General features: G+C 31.7%; 1 protein-coding gene across 1 annotated transcript; it reads right to left on the minus strand.

Moving 5' to 3' along the window:
- Positions 1 to 2,347: 2,347 nt before the first annotated feature.
- LOC132315097 (polygalacturonase-like) lies at positions 2,348 to 6,090 on the minus strand. The gene is made up of 9 exons (XM_059813854.1): positions 5,776 to 6,090; positions 4,640 to 4,774; positions 4,335 to 4,502; positions 4,182 to 4,202; positions 3,395 to 3,602; positions 3,170 to 3,251; positions 2,930 to 3,038; positions 2,676 to 2,792; positions 2,348 to 2,569 (listed from the first exon to the last, which is right to left on the minus strand). Exons 1-9 carry the CDS (start codon positions 6,088 to 6,090, stop codon positions 2,348 to 2,350), a joined length of 1,377 nt encoding a protein of 458 aa, XP_059669837.1.
- Positions 6,091 to 21,064: the final 14,974 nt, after the last annotated feature.

The raw sequence follows: 21,064 nt of genomic DNA on the forward strand, positions 1-21,064 counted from the left end.
TGTCTCCATTAAGCCGCCACAGCCAAGCTCGTCACCGCCTTGCCCGCCATTCTGTCAATTGCCAGTTTCGTCGTCGCCTTTGGGATCATCGCGTTTCAATTTGGCGGCTTGGACATGGACTAGTTAGAGAGAGAGAGGGTATTAAGAAGTGACCCAGTTGGATAAAGAAAAAAAAAGGAAAAATAATAATAAAGTCATCAGCCAATAGGCTACTGACACGTGTCCTCCATGTACTCTATTTTCCTCATTGTGATGTGTCACTGTTTTATGGAGGGGTAAATTAGACTTTTCCAATTTTCGGTAGCTAGAAATGACCTGAAGAACACTCTCTATCCTAAGACTACACCTAGACCATATTTGAGGTGAGTTATTTGTAATTGAGGGGGGTTAGTTGTACTTGGGGTATAGTTGAGAGGGGTTAGTTACACTTTACCAATTGTCTATATATATATAGAGAGAGAGAGAGACAATTGGTGGACCATATGTGAAACTTAACTCTTTGTGGGTGTTGTCGTACTCTAATTGGTTGATCGGATTTTACAAAGTCACGTCAACAGTTTAAAAGATTAAAGATTAAAAATATGTCCTTTTATAATAAAGGTGGAATGATCTTTTATCTTTTTTATGACTTGATAAGATAAGTTTAAAATATTAAAAATAAAAAATATGTCCTTTTATAATAAAGGTAGAATGATCTTTTATCTTTTTTTGATGACCTGATAAGATAAATTACAATAAAATTATAATTTAGAGGAATTTTTTATAATTCCATAGGGTTAAATGCAAAACCCCAATGGTTTCTTGCATTTTACCCCCATAAATATAGAATCAAAATTCTCTCCGTAGTGACTTTTCATTGTTATGTGTTGTTGGTCAAGTTCACTACTTCCACATAAATTTCACCAATTGGTATTCACTAATTTGTAAAATTTCAGCATTGTAGTGATTAGTAAATTAGTAATCCATAGTAAGAAATTATATAGTAGTGTTCCATTTAGAGGAGATTGTATGTCAAACCTCATCCATAGTATGACATGCGTCCTATCATAACTTTTTTTGATTCCTTTTTTCTTTTTCTTTTTTTTTTTTGGCCTTTTTGTTACTGTAAAATCAGATAATTTATTTATATATATATATATTTTTGGTTTGGTAGTTGTCAAATGTCAAGGAGGGGACCAATCATATCTAAAAGGCCTCCAGAGGCATAGCCATGTTAGTAAGAATTAGAAGGTAAGTCTTTGAAATTTCACTTCTAAATCGTACTTTTAATTTGAATAGTGCGTGTGTTATAAGTCGGTACATGTGCTTTAAGAAGAAAAAAATCATATCTAAAAAGGTAGTTATATGTGTAATTTAAACATAAAAAATTAAAATGTAATATGACACCTCTCTCTCTCTCTCTGAGAAAATCCCAAGAGACCTTTCATTTTTCCCCTCTCTCTCTCTCTCTCTCTCTCTCTCTCTCTCTCTCTCTCTGAGAAAATCCCAAGAGACCTTTCATTTTTCCCCTCTCTCTCTCTCAGAGAAAATCCCAAGAGACCTTTCATTTTTCCTCCTTTCCCTATTTATACCTTAATTCCATTCTGGATCCTAAGGACAAAGTAAAGTGGGCTGGTCCTTGTCTTCAGTCTGTCCGTTTTACAGGTTGGGCTCAATGTATACGTGGATGGACTCAAGGGTTGGACTGGGCCAATCTTAAACGGGTGGGCTGGGTCGCTACCGGCCCAGTAAGAATTTCTGCCCCTTCACTCTCTATATGTATATATTAAAAATTATTATGGTTCGAGTTCATGGAAATACATATAACGTCTTTTCTATCAAAATTTTTCCTGGAAATCAATTTTGGGATTTAAAAAAATAGTCGTGGGCAAGAAACTAAGGGGCGTGAATTTTGCGGATCGAAAAGTCTAAGGAGTAAGAATGGATTTTTTTTTGCAAATTAATGTCACAATCAAAGTATATATATATAAAAAACATATATAAGTACCAACTAAGAAAATATATATATAAATAAGTGATACTTAAGACCCGTTATATAAAACAACTTTCTTATCATCACTTAATTTCTTTATAATTGAAAAAAAAACTTAAATTCTCATATATATATTCGAAAGATAAATTTTTGTAAATGATATTAGTTACAAACAGGCCAAGGCCCAAAACAATGGGCAAGCCACACATACAACTTCTCCTATGTACATCAATTATGTACATCAATTTTTCTAAAACATTCTTAGTATAAAGTTCTAAATTGTATTTTTAACATATTCGTATACTACTGCCACAATTAGCCAATACAGTAAATTTCTTATGATGTGTGTGAATATATATATATAGCTTCTTCTTCTCAGTTGGGGCATTTTGGCGAAATGGCTCCAATGTCATTGAAGTTGACATTGTTGCATAGAGCTTTGGCTGCTTCACCTTTGTCGCCTTCTATGTTGATATTTTGCAACACAATCCCTTGGCAAGGAGTACTTTTACTGCAATCAAATTTTATAGCCACTTGAGAAGCACTTGTGCCTTTAATGTTCTGGTATACCACATTTTTCACTTGAACAGCTAATTCCTGTGATTAATTAACCAAATTCGTGAATTTTTGCATCTGTGAAATCAAGGGTTGGTGTTACTTTGATCAAGGAGTTCTTGATTAGGGGGTTTGGGATATTAATTACCTGTTCTTTGCATGTATCATCTTGGTCACAGTAGTTCTGGTCTATGATTATAGGGTTGGACACACTCTGCATTTCGACATTCTGAAATTTAATGTTGCTTGCACTTCCTGATCCTCCCTGTGTAGTTAAGACATGCACTAGATGTAATCTATATATATATATATATATATATATATATATATGTATGTATGTATGCATCACTTACTTAACTGGGGAAAAGAAAAAAAAAAAAAAATTGTATGCATGTATCTTACCTGCCATGTCTTGATCCTGACTCCATTTGTAGTTCCTAAAAACTTAGCTCCATTCACCATCACATCTGAAACATAATCTTCTGAATGTCCAGATCCTAAGCTTCCAATGCTGAGCTCACAGTGTATTTAAAAGGAAATCGGAATAAAATAGAACATTACTTTAATCTATCCACAATATCAAAAGAACTCAGAAACATTTGTTACATTTCACATCGAAAGTTAAAGGTTTGAATGTAAGACCTGATACCATGACCTGGTCCACAAGTTATGTCCGTGGCTTGCACCTTCTTGGACCCACTCACAATAGAAATACAATCATCACCTTGAAACACATAATTAGGAACTTTATCAATTAATCAGAAGCATACATATATATATATATGTGTGTGTGTGCGAGCATGTGTGTGTATTAGAATTGACGCTGTTAGATATAACTATTTGGATGAGTTATGTTTTGAAGTGTACCTGTTCCAATAACACAGCTTTTAATCTGGATGTTTTGGGTGTTTGTGACATGAATCCCATCAGTGTTGGGGCTATTCTCGGGTGCTGTCACCACGAGATTAGAAGCTACAACATTCACACATTTCTCAAAAGAAATGTGAATTTGTTGTGCATCTTCCATCTTCAGCTTTGTCACTACCAAGTTCTTGCAGTTGTAGAAGGTTAAAGCCTGCCAAATCAAATTTTCTCAATTTATTCCATAAATAGTTATGGAACTAGCTAAAAATTAGAATAAAAGCATTTTTTTTTTTCTTTTTTCTTTTTTGCAGTGACAGTATTTAGCTTTATTCAAAACATATACGATTAGAATGATACCAGCTTTTATGTTATTAGAGTATTTGATCAGGTTAAACAATTGTGTGTGTATTTATATATGTAAAAGTATGTAGGTGGAGAGAGCCCAAAGGCTAGTCAGACAGTGGGCCCAATAGGGCATAGAGGTCAACAAGGCAAATTGGCCCAAACTAGAATAGTAGCCCAGAGTACATAAGGGTATAGCCCACCCAAGTAGGCTGAGTTGGGAGGACATTGATGGTAAAATGATTGAAGATTGGGAAAAAAAAACTTTTATTCTTATGCTTGTTGACTCACACTTTTATGCCTTTCAAAATCAAGAGACTCAAAAACTTGTACCATCAGACCAAGCAAGCAAGCAATAACCCCCATATTATACTAGTATAAGAGAATATATATATTTAATTATTATGTTAATATAACGTAAATTGCAGTGACAAAGTCATTAACTTACCGTTGGTGCACTTTTGCATGGCTGCATACAAGTCAAAACGAAGAGAATAATCAGCCGATATATTATTAGGATATTTAATTCAAAAAAGTGGAAAAGAGAAAGGAAATCAAAGAAATGTTCCATATATATATATGCATGGTTGGTTAGGCTTACAAGTTTTTTATTGATTTTGCAAGAGTTTTTCCACCATATATTGCCATTTCCATTGATAATCCCACCACCTTCAACCAATAGATTCTGAACGCTGTCAAATAGAAGCCAGTGTTTTCCATCTTCTTTGTAGTCCGATCGATCATCGGATGCTTTAATGGTTCCATAGATCTGATTTTTCCAAAAATTATAAATAATTGCTCAGTGTGTATGGTCTATATATATGTGTGTATGTATGATGTATGTATATGATAATTTTATTGAATATTTGAAGGACTCCTCCTGATCTTATATGTTTGATATCTAACCTGCATTGTAAGAGCAGATTTGCAAGGCCCTGAGAATGTAACTGGCTTGAGAAGATAATTTTTGTTATTGGGCACCACAAAATTAACAGCTCCTGTAGATGATGAACAAGCTACCTTCCAAGCCTTCTTAAATGCCTGAAAGGGCATGGATGGCACTCAAATTAACTTAGGTAAATAAAATTACATTAAAAAATAACACTTTTTAACAAAATCTAAATGGTCCAATTAAAGATGCATAACACAAATTGACCGAGTGGCGCCTTTTAAAAAAATTCCTAATTAAGTACTGTGCGTGTTTCAATCATCATATATCTGCTTCAATGGAAACAATGAAGCTTATCAAACCATAATTTATGTACGTAATTACCATATATACCATAAAAAATTATTAGTGTTCAGCAAAATGTCAGCTCAAGTTAGGCCTCTAAATCCATCATTAATTTGAACTAGGAGTAGCTTGATGCAAGTTGAGGATCAAAGGCAAAGTGAGGGCTTAATTTTCTCTATATCTTACATTAATTAATATAAATATTAATTATTTAATTTTCCTCATATATATTTTTTTCTTTTCAAATATCCTTCACATTATAACTATTATTTTTACATACATTGGAAATCGTGTTAAAGAAATCATTTGCAGCATGTTCTAAAAAAAATTAAGTATGCTAGGTACTGTTCTAAAAAAAATAAAAAATTAAGTACAAAATTAAGTATTGAAAATTTTAAAAATTAAAAATTAAGTATTTCATACCGTATCACTTCTAAAATTGAGGTAAAAATCAGAAGTATCAAAATAATGCTTTTGTTTGCTAACACACTGTTGCAAAGGACTTTAAAAAAAAAAAAATTAACATTTTTAACTAGTCATTTAAAATTTCAAACTTGCAATACTTTCTATCAAACATCTCTCATGTTTTTGCTTTTAAAAATCTTGCAACAAATTTACGTTACCTAACAAACTTCGAAATAGTGTTACATACACTCTAAAACGGAAACATTGTTTCTCTTTCAGGTCAAAACAAAAACACAAAGCAACTGCAGTTACTAAACGGGTCCTTAATTTGATAAACACGATTGTCAAACAAACAGCACATTTATAGCCTTCAGATTGACCTGATTTGAACTAAAACACTTACCTCTGTATCATCAGTTCTTCCATCACCTTTAGCTCCAAAATTATCTACACTAACCGTGTTAACTGAAGCTGCAAGACTACGCACTTCACCAATCTTCTTCAGCCTGAAGTTTGTGGCTTGGAGGTTGATAGAGTTCCCAAACGTAGTATCGTCGTCAATGGGGTCGAAAAATGAAGGGTGTGCCCGAAAATCGTAGCCAAATTCTTGTTGAAGATAATTGTGGGGTGGATACCCATGAAAAGTAGTGGTGTAACATGAAAGAGAGGAGAGAAAAATGAGAATGAATGGGAGGAGGAGATGTTTTTGGAGAGCCATTGTTTGCTTCTTTGTAATTAAGACAGAAAAAAGGTTATCATAAGGTTTGGGAAATTAATAGAATGATGTACGAGGTATTGAAGATGTGAAGTGATTGGTGAATCTGTGATGACGATTTAGAATATTTATAGTAGAGAGAGAGAAATCTCCATGACTTTTCAGGTATGGTTTAGGGTTGGAGAAATTTAGACGGAAGGCTCTCTTGGGGCAGTTGCTGACTTTAGCTCCATACATGCTTCAATACAAACATACTATATTTGTATATGGATTTAATTTTATTATTTGCAGCTACATTGTACATCCTCGATCACTTAGAGCAACCAAAAAAAACATAGAAAATAATATAAACAATTCTTATTGGACAAGCCTCAAATTTTTTTTTTTTCTACAAATTACTAACTAGACAAGAACAAATTGGAAAATAAACGTTAAGTATATGCGTCTTAAATATCTGCATATTTATGATTATTTATTTAATTAGTAAACAAATTCACTTTGAAGTTAGGAAAAGAAAGAAAAACTACTTAAGAAATCTTCACGGTTTGCTAAATGAAGAAGTACTAAAAATTTAGTACGTAAAACTGTGAAGTTATGTAAATATCACTATTTATCAAAAGATATATGATAACCAAATTACTAGTACATATGTCGGTAATACTATATTATTTTAATGGCATGATATGGCGAATTAATTAAATCATAACATTTGGTGTGACACTTATTTATATAATTATATACATGAATGCATTTGACTTAAAATGCCATGCAATCAGTCCACCAATATTGTGTGGTATCCGTATTTAAAAGTAATAAATTTTAATTGGTTAATTAATGGTCAGTGATATAACGTCTATTGTATAACATCGCAGTGTGTCAAAAAAAAATAAAAAAAAACAAAAAAATAAAAACATATCACATCGCATTAGAATCGCTTTCTTTAAGCAAATTAAGTCGATGATTAAGGTTCCAACTATTTTTTTTATAAGCTTCCGTCTCTCTTATTAAGGTTCCAACTATTTTATGTGTAAATATTTTTATGAATAATTACGTATTCTCTGAGTGGTGAACTTTTATTTATTATTTTATAAAGTCAAACTCAAGAGAAAATAAAATTGATCAAAGTATTGACGTCTACAAGAAAAAACACTGATCTTTTGTACGAACTACTTTTATTATTGGGCAAACTACTTTTATTATTTTCAGACACATAAGTGAAATTATAAATGTAGTTTGGATAAATGAACAGTATATTTTATATTTTTTAATTCCAATTTTTTTCGAATCATCATGATTTTGACTACATAAAATAATAAAAAAAAGGTCCGTTTAAGTAAATTATTCTATATATATTTTTTAATCTTTAATTATCTACTGGCATGTTTGAATTCATTTCTCCATGGGATCAAAAATTTTATGGTAGTACCCTTTTTCATTTCATATAAAATAAATTTACAAATATTCACAACTATAAAGTTAGAAGATCCGTTTGGATGTACATGCACGCAATGCATGAATCTTCATTTATCCACATGGGATTTGTAGAATATTATAATAGTATTAAAACTATAAAAATAAAAAATAAAGTTGATTCTAGATCATGAATGGCTAATGGGGTCACGGAATAGCACTCTTATCTCATTATTTTGTAGTATATATATGTCAACACAAACATGCATTTGGTACGTGAAATGCCCAACTTTGTACTGGTGATGTCACAGAAGAATATGTTTTTATCGTATGGGTTATGAATTTTAAAACTCTTTCTAGTTGTGATCTGATTGTAACAGTTAGAAACAAGATTGATTTTATGATAAGTGAAATGCATTTGCATTATTATGATCACAACACACACGTATGCTTATTATATTAAAAGCTAGCACATGGATTTATATATAAATAGCTAAAAATAGGGTACACTAAAACAGGACATTTGGCCCTTGTTGATCACTTTTTGGAAATTATGGTTAAGGTTTACTTTCGAATATACACTTTGTTGATTTAGTTTTCTACTATTACTTTAAAGTCTCTTCACATACCATATTAGGAAACAATTTAATTCTTTCTTTCTCTTTTAATAAATATTTACTATGACATGATCGATTATTGGATGAAACAATGTTTACAATTTATGTTATTGTTACGTATGAGATAAGTGTTATCTTATTGTATAGATTAATATAAATATGAATCACTTATCATTATGTATTTATATAAAGGAGTCAAATCGAATTAAACTAATTATAGACTTAGATAGGAATCAATTATTATTATGTATATGTATAAACCAGTCAAATCAAATTAAACTAATTATAGACTCATCTACGAGCATGATACAATTATTTTATGTTTACGTGTAATTGTGTTAGATGCGAGTATAATCCAAACATTATTAAATCAAAATCCAAACTCATGTATTATTGCCAAACCCAGGATAGAATGACTTTAGATTTACACTAAGCATTCAAAGTGGTGATTTGTAGGGAGGATAAGAAATTCGAATTTGGGACTTCCCATTAGTCATTACCATGGACCATTTGGTGTTACGTGTCAACAAACCCAGAGGTGACACGTGTCACTACTCGTCCATGAAACGTGGCATTGGGAAGTCAATTTACGGGACCAAAATTTTATTTTTTTGTACAGGGTTTATAAGGTAAAAAGATTGATTTGATAACCATCTAATCACACTTTAGGAAATTTTTGTAAGAGTAGAACTTGTAATAAGTTATGGAGAATGATTAGTTATTTATGGGTGAGTAATTTCATCCTATTATTTTTTAAATATTTTAATAATAAAATAACATAATTTTAATATAAAAAAATTAGTAAAATAATAATAATAAAAAAAAAATCGGATCAACCTGTTTTAATTGGGTAATTACCCTTTCTCTTTTCTCTCTCCTCTTTCATTGAATTCCAACCCATGCCCTCCTCTCTCCACTGTTGTTGTTGTTCTTCTTCTTCTTCATCCTTTCTCTTTTTATTTATCTTTTTCATTGCTTCGCAAAATTAATTGACAAAATTAAACCAAACCAAAAGAACAAAATTAATTGACAAAATTAAACCAGACCATCTTCAACTTTGCAACCAATTAAAGAATTAAGCCTGCTACGTTTTATCATTTGACACTTTCCCCTCTCTTTTTTACTCCTCTTTGCTTCTCTCCTCTCTCTCTCCATCACTGAATATAACAAATTCATTCTTTCAGTGGAAGATTTTGTTAATTACATATAACTCTTTTACAATTGAACACCCGTCGCTCAATATTTCAGAAATGTTTGCATGATGGGACAGAAGCTTAATTTTCGTAAGAAGTTCGCACGATGGAAGTTTATTACATGGATCATTTATCAATTTTTATTTTCTATGTTCTGTTTCTGATTAATTTGTTGTTCCAAGTGTATGCATCGATGAGAAAAGCTGAAGCCACATATAAAAGTGTAGCCTGAATAAAACTAGGTCTGGTTTCTTTGTTATTAATGTGTTGACCTATGTTGATTTCTTGGTATATTTGTCATCAAGCATTGAATCTGTTCTAAAAGTTTAAGGTAGTAGGAATTAGCCATGCATAAATTTAATCTAAGTATGATTAAAATTGAATATAGAAATTTAGTAAAACTGATAACATATATGGAGATTTAATAAAGATCAAAGGACAAGAAATACCAAAGGATTTTATATATTTTTTCAACCTAGGCTCAATTCTTTAATTGGTTGCAAAGTTGAAGATGGTTTGGTTTAATTTTGTCAATTCATTTTGTGAAGCAATGAAAAAGAGAAATAAAAAGAGAAAGGGTGAAGAAGAAGAAGAAGAATAGTGGAGAAAGGAGGGCGTGGGTTTGGATTTAATGAAAAAGGAGAGAGAAAAGAGAAAGGGTGATTACCTAATTAAAACGGGTCGATTCCACCTTTTTTATTATTATTATTATTTTGCTGATTTTTTTTATTAAAACTAATGTGTTATTTTGTTATTCAAACACTTAAGGGGTGTATATGTGCAAAAAAAAAAAACGGACGGAGAGAAGATCAAACATTGGGGTAAACAACTGCCATCCATCACAAATAAAGTGACTTCGTAAATTGTATGGTTTCAATTCTAAAACATTGCGATTTGTGAAATATGACAATTTTCAACAATTGGATTGATTTAATTCAATAATTTGTTGGATAACATTTGCCTATTTATTGGTGAGTAGTAAGTTCATATTTATTTTGATGTGGCACAAAATTAGTGGAACACATGTCCGTATAATATAAAATAATAAAAATTAAAAGATTTGAGAGGTTATCAAGATTAAACCCAATATGATCCAAATCTAACTCTCTCTCCCCCTCTCTCTTACGCAACTTTGGTTTTCTTCTTTCATTCAAGGAGTGAATGAGAAGGGGATCTAGTCGGAAAAAAACATTTTAAGCTAAAATTCTTAAATAAAATAATATTAGAAGATACAAACAAAACTCGGAATTATGAATAGAAAGAAGAACTATAAAAGTAATGATATATAGATATTTATTTTCCAACAAAAGAAAAAGAAATAAGAAATAAGCAATAACAATCTATCATACAATCAACAAATCATCTATCAAACCGTGTGAATCCAATTTTATATAATTGGGTGTACTTTAGATAAAACAATTGATAAGAATCTGTACTTGAGATAAAAACAATCGATAAGTACGTGTAAGGATTACACATTAAACCAAAAAGTCAAAGCTTTTGGTATTAACAGATTAGGATTTTAGTATAAAGTTTGAGAGAGAGAAAGAGAGGGGTAGAGTTAAATTAAGATTTGATTTGCATCATTTTTGGTTGACCAGTAAGCATTCAGTTTTTTTAATTTTTATTATTTTCTATTTTATGGACACTTGCACATCATATCTAAGCATGAATTTTCTACTCACCGGTGAGTAAGTAAGTATTGTCCTAATTTGTTAGTGACAATTTCTCACATTCTAAAATAGAAAGTCTCTTGTTAAATCATTTGGGTGTGTGATCGCAAAGACCATCCATATTTTTTTTACTAATATACCAAAGGGCTGTTGGTAAAATATATGCTTAATGTGACTTTTAATATATAACAACCTTTATACTAATATGTCATGAGATAATTAACAATATGCTAATAAATCATTAATTAAATATGCAACTCTATATTTAATTAAATATACAAAATAAAGCAATAAAATAATAATAATATGCAAGGAATGAACCTGGACCGAGGCTAGTATTGGATACTATGTCCTTAAGACAGATTCGCCCCGCTATGGTGCTAACGGACTCAGTGGCGTCTATCTCCCAGGATACAACGGTCTACATCCACCAGTAGCAGCACTACAAACTCGTGGATACGGCGAACCTCCTCCGTGTAATACTCTCTCTGACTCAAAAATGCATCTATATACTATATAAATGCTGAATTGGGTGTAATCCGAACCAAATGGTTCGGACCAATCTTAATATAGCTCGATGAAATTGGATTAGGATCGAAGTGGCTCGAACCACTTAACCTAAGGTTTGAACCCACTTGGGTTGGGTTCTAGTCTAGAGAGGGAGATAGAAGAAAATGAAAATGAATAACTTGCAAATGATTCAAAGGGGGGTATTTATAGAAACAGAAATGCCTTTTCTGATTGGGTGCGTCTCTTCATCATTGGACACAACCATTACAATAGGTTGCAATGGTTCACATGGTGTCTATTCACCACTAGACACATCCATTCCAATAGGTTGCAATGGTTCACATGGTGTCTGTTCACTAATAGACACATCCATTCCAATAGGTTGCAATGGTTCACATGGTGTCTGTTCACCAATAGACACATCCATTCCAATAGGTTGCAATGTGTCTTTTCGAATGGGTGCAACCATGGGTCATGATGGTTCGAAAAAAGGTGTAACCTTTTGAAAAAACTAAAAAGTGGTTTTTTAATTTAAAAGGTGTAACCCTTTAGAAAAACTAAAATATGGTTTTTTTTAATTTAAAATGTGTAACCTTTTAGAAAAACTAAAAAGTAGTTTTTTTTAATTCAAAAAACCAACCACCCAAAAAAAACCTACTCATTTGTAAAACCCATTTAAATAAGCCCAGCCCAAAATTAGGCCCAATCTAAAATTCCAAAAAAGAATAATCTGGACTTTATAATTAGACCCAAGCCCAAGCCCAAATCCTAAACTCAGCTTATTTAAATTTCAATTTGTTTCAACATTTTTTCCATGTGGGACAAACACTTCCCACATTTTGCATACCCATTTAGGCTTATCAAAACACTACACTTTGGAGCTAATTTCTCATTCATCCAGAAACGGATTTCAGAAAGTAAATATACCACGTTCATCTCCTTGCGGAGAGAAACGTGCTTGTCTAGAGATCCGTAAAAAATTAGTAGCGGAATCTATTTCAAATCTCATCCAAAGTTTATGTTTTTAATGCCCCCGTTTCCAACAATCCCCCACATGAATGGAAATTTGCGTAAAATGCAAAAGATGATCATGCAGACACTAGAGAGAGTATAATCGAAAAGTTACTGCATCAGGATAGGTGGCTTTTGGCTTTGAACCTTCCCTAGTGTATTGCTATCGGATTTACTGGCTAACCAGTGAACGCGATGTCTTGAACTGTTCAGCCGTTTGTGTAAACCAAGACAATAACAAACACACAGTAGCTTTCCTCACAAAGTTGGTTCTCATTGTTGTGTTCATTTTGGCCCTGAACAAGTCCTGGTATTCAATGAGTGCTCTAGAAAACTTAGCCTTTATAGTTCTCATAGAAGCGGCCTTACTTCACACTCATATAGGTGACTTCTTATTAAGAGTATCCTACCAAACCCCACTTGAATTTTCAAGGTATAAGAGTCATTAAAAGCGTAGCTTATCCTGATCATCGCTGTAGGCAGCACTGTCTCATCATAGAAATGGGTAGAAGATTTATATCTTCCCAGTGCTTCTGGTGAGTCACTCAGAATTTCTGTTGTCCCTTTGAACCTAGATCTTGGGATCTCCAATCAGCTAGGTTGGGTTTCCATTAAGGTGACTCGTTAGCTTTCGGCTTTAAACCCCATTCCCCTCGATGAACTGTATAATTGCTCTCTAGTACAACCTTCAATTTTATATGTGGCCACAAGGTTGTATTTAGAAATATTACACTCTGCAGAGATTTCTCCAGGTGAGAGCAACTGTATACTTTGTGCCCTAAAATTGCTTATTGTTAGCAATATCATTTTCTTTAGTGGCACAGGTGTAGACTTACTTTGAATTTTCCTCTAAGTGAAGTCTATTGACTTCCCTATTTGATTTATTCAAAGTTTCTAACTTTGAGTTATATTAAGAATATAGAACTACACCTTTAATATAAAAGACATATCCACTATTGGATTTGAAGTCTTTAATATCCCATATCCAGATTGCATCACTGTTACACCTCCAATTTAGTTAGATACCTCGATCTATGCAATATTGGATTTAGGGTGTATCTCAACTACCCAATTTATTGTTTTTTAGTGATCCGATCCTGGATTGAAAATGTGCAATTAAACACAGTTATTAAGTTGCCTTGCAATCTCAACCAATGATATACTTTGGTTAGTATATATATTTGAGATTTACATCTACAAAAGTTAGCTAGGCTTTTGTTATCATAACTAGTATTATCTCAATCTCACTTTATTGAGAATATACTATATTATCAGATGTTAAATCTTTCATATCAAATATACCAATCAGTATATCATTTATATTTTAAGGCATACAATGACTTACGCATCACATTTATGTCATTGTCTCGGTAGTAGCTTTAATCCATTCAAGGACTTATAAGCTTACACACTTGACTTTTCAACTGGAACAAATAACTCAGCACTTCAACTGAAAAAAGAACTCTTCTAGTTGTTCCATAATATTTTCCTCATAGAAAATAATATGCACGTACTATTGTTATAATAATATAAATGATTTTTGGTTCTATCATAAAGCTCTTAGGACTTGGAACCCCCCACATTTATAAGTATTTCTGTTAAGATGAGTGACTCGTAACAAATTTCATCTATGGATAATATCTCCCCACAACTTTGAGATAATCCTGAAATTTTATCTCTAATGTATTTATTATGATTTTTCAACTATGAAAGTACCATATATTAAATACTTCACCTCATCTGCCTTTTCAAGGTTCCATATTCGCTTCTCAACAAGCATATATAACAGTCTCTAGTGCATATGTACTCACTTTATCTTTAGCATATTCTTATAATAATTCACCGACAATACCGTGAATTAATGCTAAAGATATTAATTACAATGGGTTCTAATTAATATTTGCTTTTACTTCTTTTATATTTGTAAATTGAGTTATTCATGTTTAGGTTCATGTTAAGTCAGTCATACTAACATGTTATAACCTTTCATGTGTCACACATCACATAACTTAATCATTTAAGCAAATAATTATCTTATTATTTAAGCTTTGGATACAATCACCACAGAATGAGCACTCACTTCTTAGCTATCATTACTTGTCAAAAGTGAGTTCTTAACTATCATTACTAGCTTAGATTAAGTACACTCTTCTCATATTTCACTACTAGGTTATGATGAGCACCCACTTTTTAGCTATTACCGCTAGCTTGAAGTTAAGTTTGTTTAGCTATCAATTCTAGTAGTTCATAGTTTTAGTACATACTTATCTAAGTAGTCTACCTTGGTAGTAGAGTAATTTGTTTTAAAGAATATTCTTCAAAAACTACTACTTTATAAGTAGTATTATTCCCTCCTACATGAGCAGATATGATGAATAGCTCAAATAGCTTATGGCTAAAATAGCTACTCATCACCCTCGTGTTTTTTACTATCAAGTTGAGAGCTAGAACCAACTAACAGATTTTCCATCTTCCTCTTAGGTTCTGTGCACCTTATTAATCATTTTAGCTTATAACTAAGCTACCTTGTTTGCAACTCAGTAACATTTTAGCTTTTAGCTAAATTGTACATTAGAGTTAACTAGTTTGATTTAGCTTGTCTCAGTGTACTAGCTTAGTGTATCCATAACATTAAACTCTTTAGAGTTATCGAAAAATCTTTTCTTATTTAGCCCATTCACAGCTATACGTGTCTTAGACACTAATATAGATCTTTCTCCCTTGACTATTGGAAGAATTGACATACTTAGACTAATCAATTTTTGTCTGTTGTATTAAATACACAAACCAGTCATGAACTCATACAAAATTAATAATATCAAACATTAAATCAACTATATTATAAAATTAAATTACTATGCACATTAAGTAATTCTACTACATAGTTTAATATTATAATCTCAATTAAAAGTAAGCACTTATATAAATAATATTGAACTCAGATAAATAATATTATACCATATGATTAATTATATCACATAACTAATCTAAGAAAAAAGATTTGTGGCTCATTCTCCAATAAACATGCTAGAAAATTAGGACCAAAAGATGTAGACGTTCTAGCCTACAAGAAAATGATATGCACTGATGTTATAACCTATCAAAGGTTTTATGTAACGATCCACTCCATCACATAGTATGATATTGTCCACTTTGGGATCCAGCCCGCACGATTTTATTATTGGATTTTATCTCAAAAAGCCTCGTACCAATTGGAGATAACACCACTACATAAAATCACTTTACCTTTCCCTTACGTAGGTGGTGTGGGACTGTGCACCTGTAACTTGCTCAATGTGATAACATGTCAGTGCCTCTTGCACCCGCCCACGGCACACCCACCCACAAGGTTGCCACATTATAGGTCTCACTTTAACTTTTCATAGGAGTAAGATCTGCAACCTTAAATAGACACCCCCACACTTTTAAGAATTTATAGAAAGGTTTTCAACATTTCCATAATTCATATGATGTCACATTTCTAAGGTTTCATCTTTGCTTCGTGGCAAATACACATAACGGTATCTTGTGTAACCAATGATAAAAGTAACGAAGTACTTTTTTCCACCTCTAGTTGGTACATGTTTAAGGTAATGTCATATACTTCATAATATCATATTACAAAATTAAATAATTCAACCAATATTGAATAATTCAATAATCTACTTATATAACATGCTTCAATTTCACGTAATATTGAATGCATTAATATTTAACATATTATCATATAATAATGTATATAACATTATTTTATCATATCTCAACTATTAGTATAATATCTACTTATTTATATCTTAAATAGAAATATATAATAAAATCTACGCAAGGAAGGATTCTGTCTTAAGATTGTTGGTAAAATATATGCTTAATGTGACTTTTAATATATAACAACCTTTATACTAATATGTCATGAGATAATTAACAATATGCTAATAAATCATTAATTAAATATGCAACTCTATATTTAATTAAATATACAAAATAAAGCAATAAAATAATAATAATATGCAAGGAATGAACCTGGACCGAGGCTAGTATTGGATACTATGTCCTTAAGACAGATTCGCCCCGCTATGGTGCTAACGGACTCAGTGGCGTCTATCTCCCAGGATACAACGGTCTACATCCACCAGTAGCAGCACTACAAACTCGTGGATACGGCGAACCTCCTCCGTGTAATACTCTCTCTGACTCAAAAATGCATCTATATACTATATAAATGCTGAATTGGGTGTAATCCGAACCAAATGGTTCGGACCAATCTTAATATAGCTCGATGAAATTGGATTAGGATCGAAGTGGCTCGAACCACTTAACCTAAGGTTTGAACCCACTTGGGTTGGGTTCTAGTCTAGAGAGGGAGATAGAAGAAAATGAAAATGAATAACTTGCAAATGATTCAAAGGGGGGTATTTATAGAAACAGAAATGCCTTTTCTGATTGGGTGCGTCTCTTCATCATTGGACACAACCATTACAATAGGTTGCAATGGTTCACATGGTGTCTATTCACCACTAGACACATCCATTCCAATAGGTTGCAATGGTTCACATGGTGTCTGTTCACCAATAGACACATCCATTCCAATAGGTTGCAATGGTTCACATGGTGTCTGTTCACCAATAGACACATCCATTCCAATAGGTTGCAATGTGTCTTTTCGAATGGGTGCAACCATGGGTCATGATGGTTCGAAAAAAGGTGTAACCTTTTGAAAAAACTAAAAAGTGGTTTTTTAATTTAAAAGGTGTAACCCTTTAGAAAAACTAAAATATGGTTTTTTTTTAATTTAAAAGGTGTAACCTTTTAGAAAAACTAAAAAGTAGTTTTTTTTTAATTCAAAAAACCAACCACCCAAAAAAAACCTACTCATTTGTAAAACCCATTTAAATAAGCCCAGCCCAAAATTAGGCCCAATCTAAAATTCCAAAAAAGAATAATCTGGACTTTATAATTAGACCCAAGCCCAAGCCCAAATCCTAAACTCAGCTTATTTAAATTTCAATTTGTTTCAACATTTTTTCCATGTGGGACAAACACTTCCCACATTTTGCATACCCATTTAGGCTTATCAAAACATTACACTTTGGAGCTAATTTCTCATTCATCCAGAAACGGATTTCAGAAAGTAAATATACCACGTTCATCTCCTTGCGGAGAGAAACGTGCTTGTCTAGAGATCCGTAAAAAATTAGTAGCGGAATCTATTTCAAATCTCATCCAAAGTTTATGTTTTTAATGCCCCCGTTTCCAACAAGGGCAACATTCTTACCGCCGGAATGGTTATGCCACATAAACGTCATGTAGGGCGAACAACATATATGACATAGGCAGTCTATATGAATCGGGAATATTTTATGTGATACCCTCTAATTTCGGAACACGGGTTGATCAAGTCCACGCACAAAATCAAGGAATATCAAAAAAACAATTTAAGTATTTAACAAGCACAGGGTACAAAAAAGAAATAAAAAGAATAAATAACTCGCTGAAGGGAATCTATTAAATAAAAGTTTCATTAATAATTTTTCAAAATTTACAACTCGGGAATCCTGTAACTCAAGGACCCCTAAACCAAAATCCACTATCTATTAATCCATAATACTTACGGAAGTGATAATATCCTATTTGGAAATAAAATAGAAAGAATAGATAAGTCCTCCAGTTGCGAATCCTCAACCTCGAGACTTGAACTTCTAATAACCTGGAAAATAAATCGTGGGTTAAACCCTACGAGCAAGCTCACTTTACCAAATCTCTGAAAACCAATAAGCAGATCATCTCTGATCAAAACCAAACCTAATAAAGTTTTAACTTTAATATAGCATGATATACATATATATAAATAATTATATACAACATAACCTTCCTTTCCATTAATAGTTTTATTAATTTTCGAAACATTAAATCATGGTTAAACATAATCACACCTAAACCAACTCAAAACTCTTCCTTTATTAAAGAGAAACCCCTTTAACCTACACTCCATTTTAAATAATTATTTTAATAATAAAATATAATTCAAAGAAAACTATATTTATTCCAAAAGTCAATAGTGAATTTAAATCATTTGGTATAAGAGCATTCCAGGTTCAAGTGTCCCTAGGGTGTCTTTCGTTGTGTGACTTTCGCGTTGTATACTCTTTTACTTAGAGCTTAAGTTTAGGATTCATTATATTCTGTATTCGGTCCACTAGTGTGTCCTAAAGTTAAATCGTTTAGTCTTATCAACAAATGGTAGGACAACGATTTGGAAGGTATTGGAGAAGGTAAGAGCATAGGTGCCAGGATTGTTGGCTAAATCAGTATATAGAGAGACAATATCTATTATGGAAACTGATTGAATGACATAGATTACGAAAGTTGATAGTTTACATTCACATAGTAAATGCAAGTGTGAGATTAAGATAGATAACTGAATTGTAGGAATTTATTACTTCTACACGCAATATTGTTCAGGGCGGATGAATGTAGTTGCAGAATTGGTTTTTAAGTTCTGTTTTGAGGACTGGGGTGTTCCAAGGTTGTTTAGATCAAATTAGGTGATTTAAATGGTTGAAATACACTGGTTAAAATCTCAGAATGCGTAATATACATTAATATGTTAAGGACTTGAACCATGTGGAATTTTAATTAACTTACATGTTGTGAATGAAGGATTTATTTACTTAATATTATTCTAGCAATTTTAATGTATATTTATATGATTTTAATCATGTATTGGTATATAATATAATCATGTATATGTCGATTTTTTTTTTTATTATGGTTGCTTCTGGATTATTTGATGTATAATTATATATGTTGCATTAATTATGGATTTATACACCATTAAAATAATATGGAGGTATTTTAGGGACGGATTAACGGAATAGTTAAGTCCTACCTATTTATTTATGGATTGTATGGTTTAATGCACCGGTATGGGACGGTGGCATTTCAGGGATGGATTAACCAAAGAAGTTAAGTCCTACCAATATATTTATAAGGGAACGGATTAACCATAGAGTTAAGTCCTACTTATTTGTGTCAGGTCAGCGGAATAGTTGGATGGCATGCCATTGAAATAATATGGTTGGATAGTTTACTTTTATGTTTGGATATAATGGATTATATATATATGTGCCACGATATAAGCTTGAGTCTCAGGATCAATGGTTAGGATGGAGGCGTATATTGCCGATTGAGATGGGTAGCTGGATTTAAGAATGTGTGGGCCCTGGTAGAAGGAGGACTCGTGACCACCTTTGTGTGCGTTTTACATGAGATACCCACTATCCGGTTGAAAATGCTTTAGTCCAGTGAGAGTCTCTAGTGTGTACTTATATTTATCAATTATATAAATATGGAATTAGCTAATTACGAGATGTGTTTGCTAATTATGAATATGTGTGGATGGGTTAATTTTCACACGGATAAAATGTATAATGAAATTTGAAATTAAATAATCAAAGTTTTCATTTCATGGATTCGTGAATTCCGAGGACGGAATTCCTTTTGTTAGGGGGGAAGAATGTAATACCCCGATATTTTAAAGGATTTATTAATTAGAATTAATTACTTTTATTTTATTTTTAAATGATATATTTGATTTAATTTGAATTAATTGCGTTTATTTTAATTTTTAATTGATTTGTTTTATTGAGTGCTTAGATTAATTGTTTTATTTTATTTATATTTCCTGAATTATTGATATGATGATTGTTGTGTGTGTGCTTAATTATTGATTGAATTGTTGGCGTGTTAATTTTATTAGTATGGTGTAACTTGGTTGTAATTTATTGTTTTGTTTATGTGCTTAGTGTAATTAGTTTTTAGTTTTTATTATTTAAGTATCTATTTAATTATTTGATTTATTTAAATTAATTGGATTTGGGATTAAAGGAAGTTGGACCAAAAGATGTGGTATTGGGCTTGTATGAAACCTTATTGGGTTAATTAATAAAGACCCATGATTATTTAATTATTTAAATGATCATTTTTGTATTAATTATAAATATATATAAATATAATTAATTAATAATTGTTATGGAAAGATATATATAAAGATATATATTTATAGATATATATAGGTCTATATGATTTAATTAACCCATGAATTAATTATGGAAGGTATATATATATATTTGTAATATAATATGTGTTTATAGATATATATTATTTAAGAATTATTATTTTATTTGAAAGTCCTAGTAAGAATAGGATTTGGATTCTAATGTGTATAAATATACGCATAAGACTTTAGGGTTAAAAGTTTACACGTTAAAAAAAAAAAAGAGAGAGAGAGAAAAGGAGAAGGCCGACAAAGAGGAGGCCAGATTATAGAAAGAGGATATCGGATTTGGAAGAGGCAATCAAGACTTGAAGCTTCGGTTTTATTTTGAAACCTTCAGGCGAGTTTTCTTTATATTTCCTCTTAGAACCCATAAGGATTTCACCTTGAGTATCAAGGCTTTAATTTAATTAAATTGTTAATTTAAATCATGGTTAGAAGGGAGTTAATAACAAAAATATTAAGTTAATTTTATTTGGTTAAATCATGATTAAATTGGAGTATTAAAAG

Source organism: Cornus florida, unplaced genomic scaffold, assembly GCF_030987335.1.
Source record: "Cornus florida cultivar Cherokee Brave unplaced genomic scaffold, ASM3098733v1 CherokeeBrave_3.0.0_Hap2_Chr06, whole genome shotgun sequence".
Lineage (NCBI taxonomy): Eukaryota > Viridiplantae > Streptophyta > Magnoliopsida > Cornales > Cornaceae > Cornus > Cornus florida.

Excerpts from the sequence above, each read along its gene's own strand:
- LOC132315097 (XM_059813854.1), bottom strand. The coding sequence starts at position 6,090 with ATGGCTCTCCAAAAACATCTCCTCCTCCCATTCATTCTCATTTTTCTC. Across the intron at positions 3,603-4,181 it reads CATGCAAAAGTGCACCAACG|GCTTTAACCTTCTACAACTG; the intron begins GTAAGTTAATGA and ends TTGATTTGGCAG. Across the intron at positions 2,570-2,675 it reads ATGATACATGCAAAGAACAG|GAATTAGCTGTTCAAGTGAA; the intron begins GTAATTAATATC and ends AATTAATCACAG.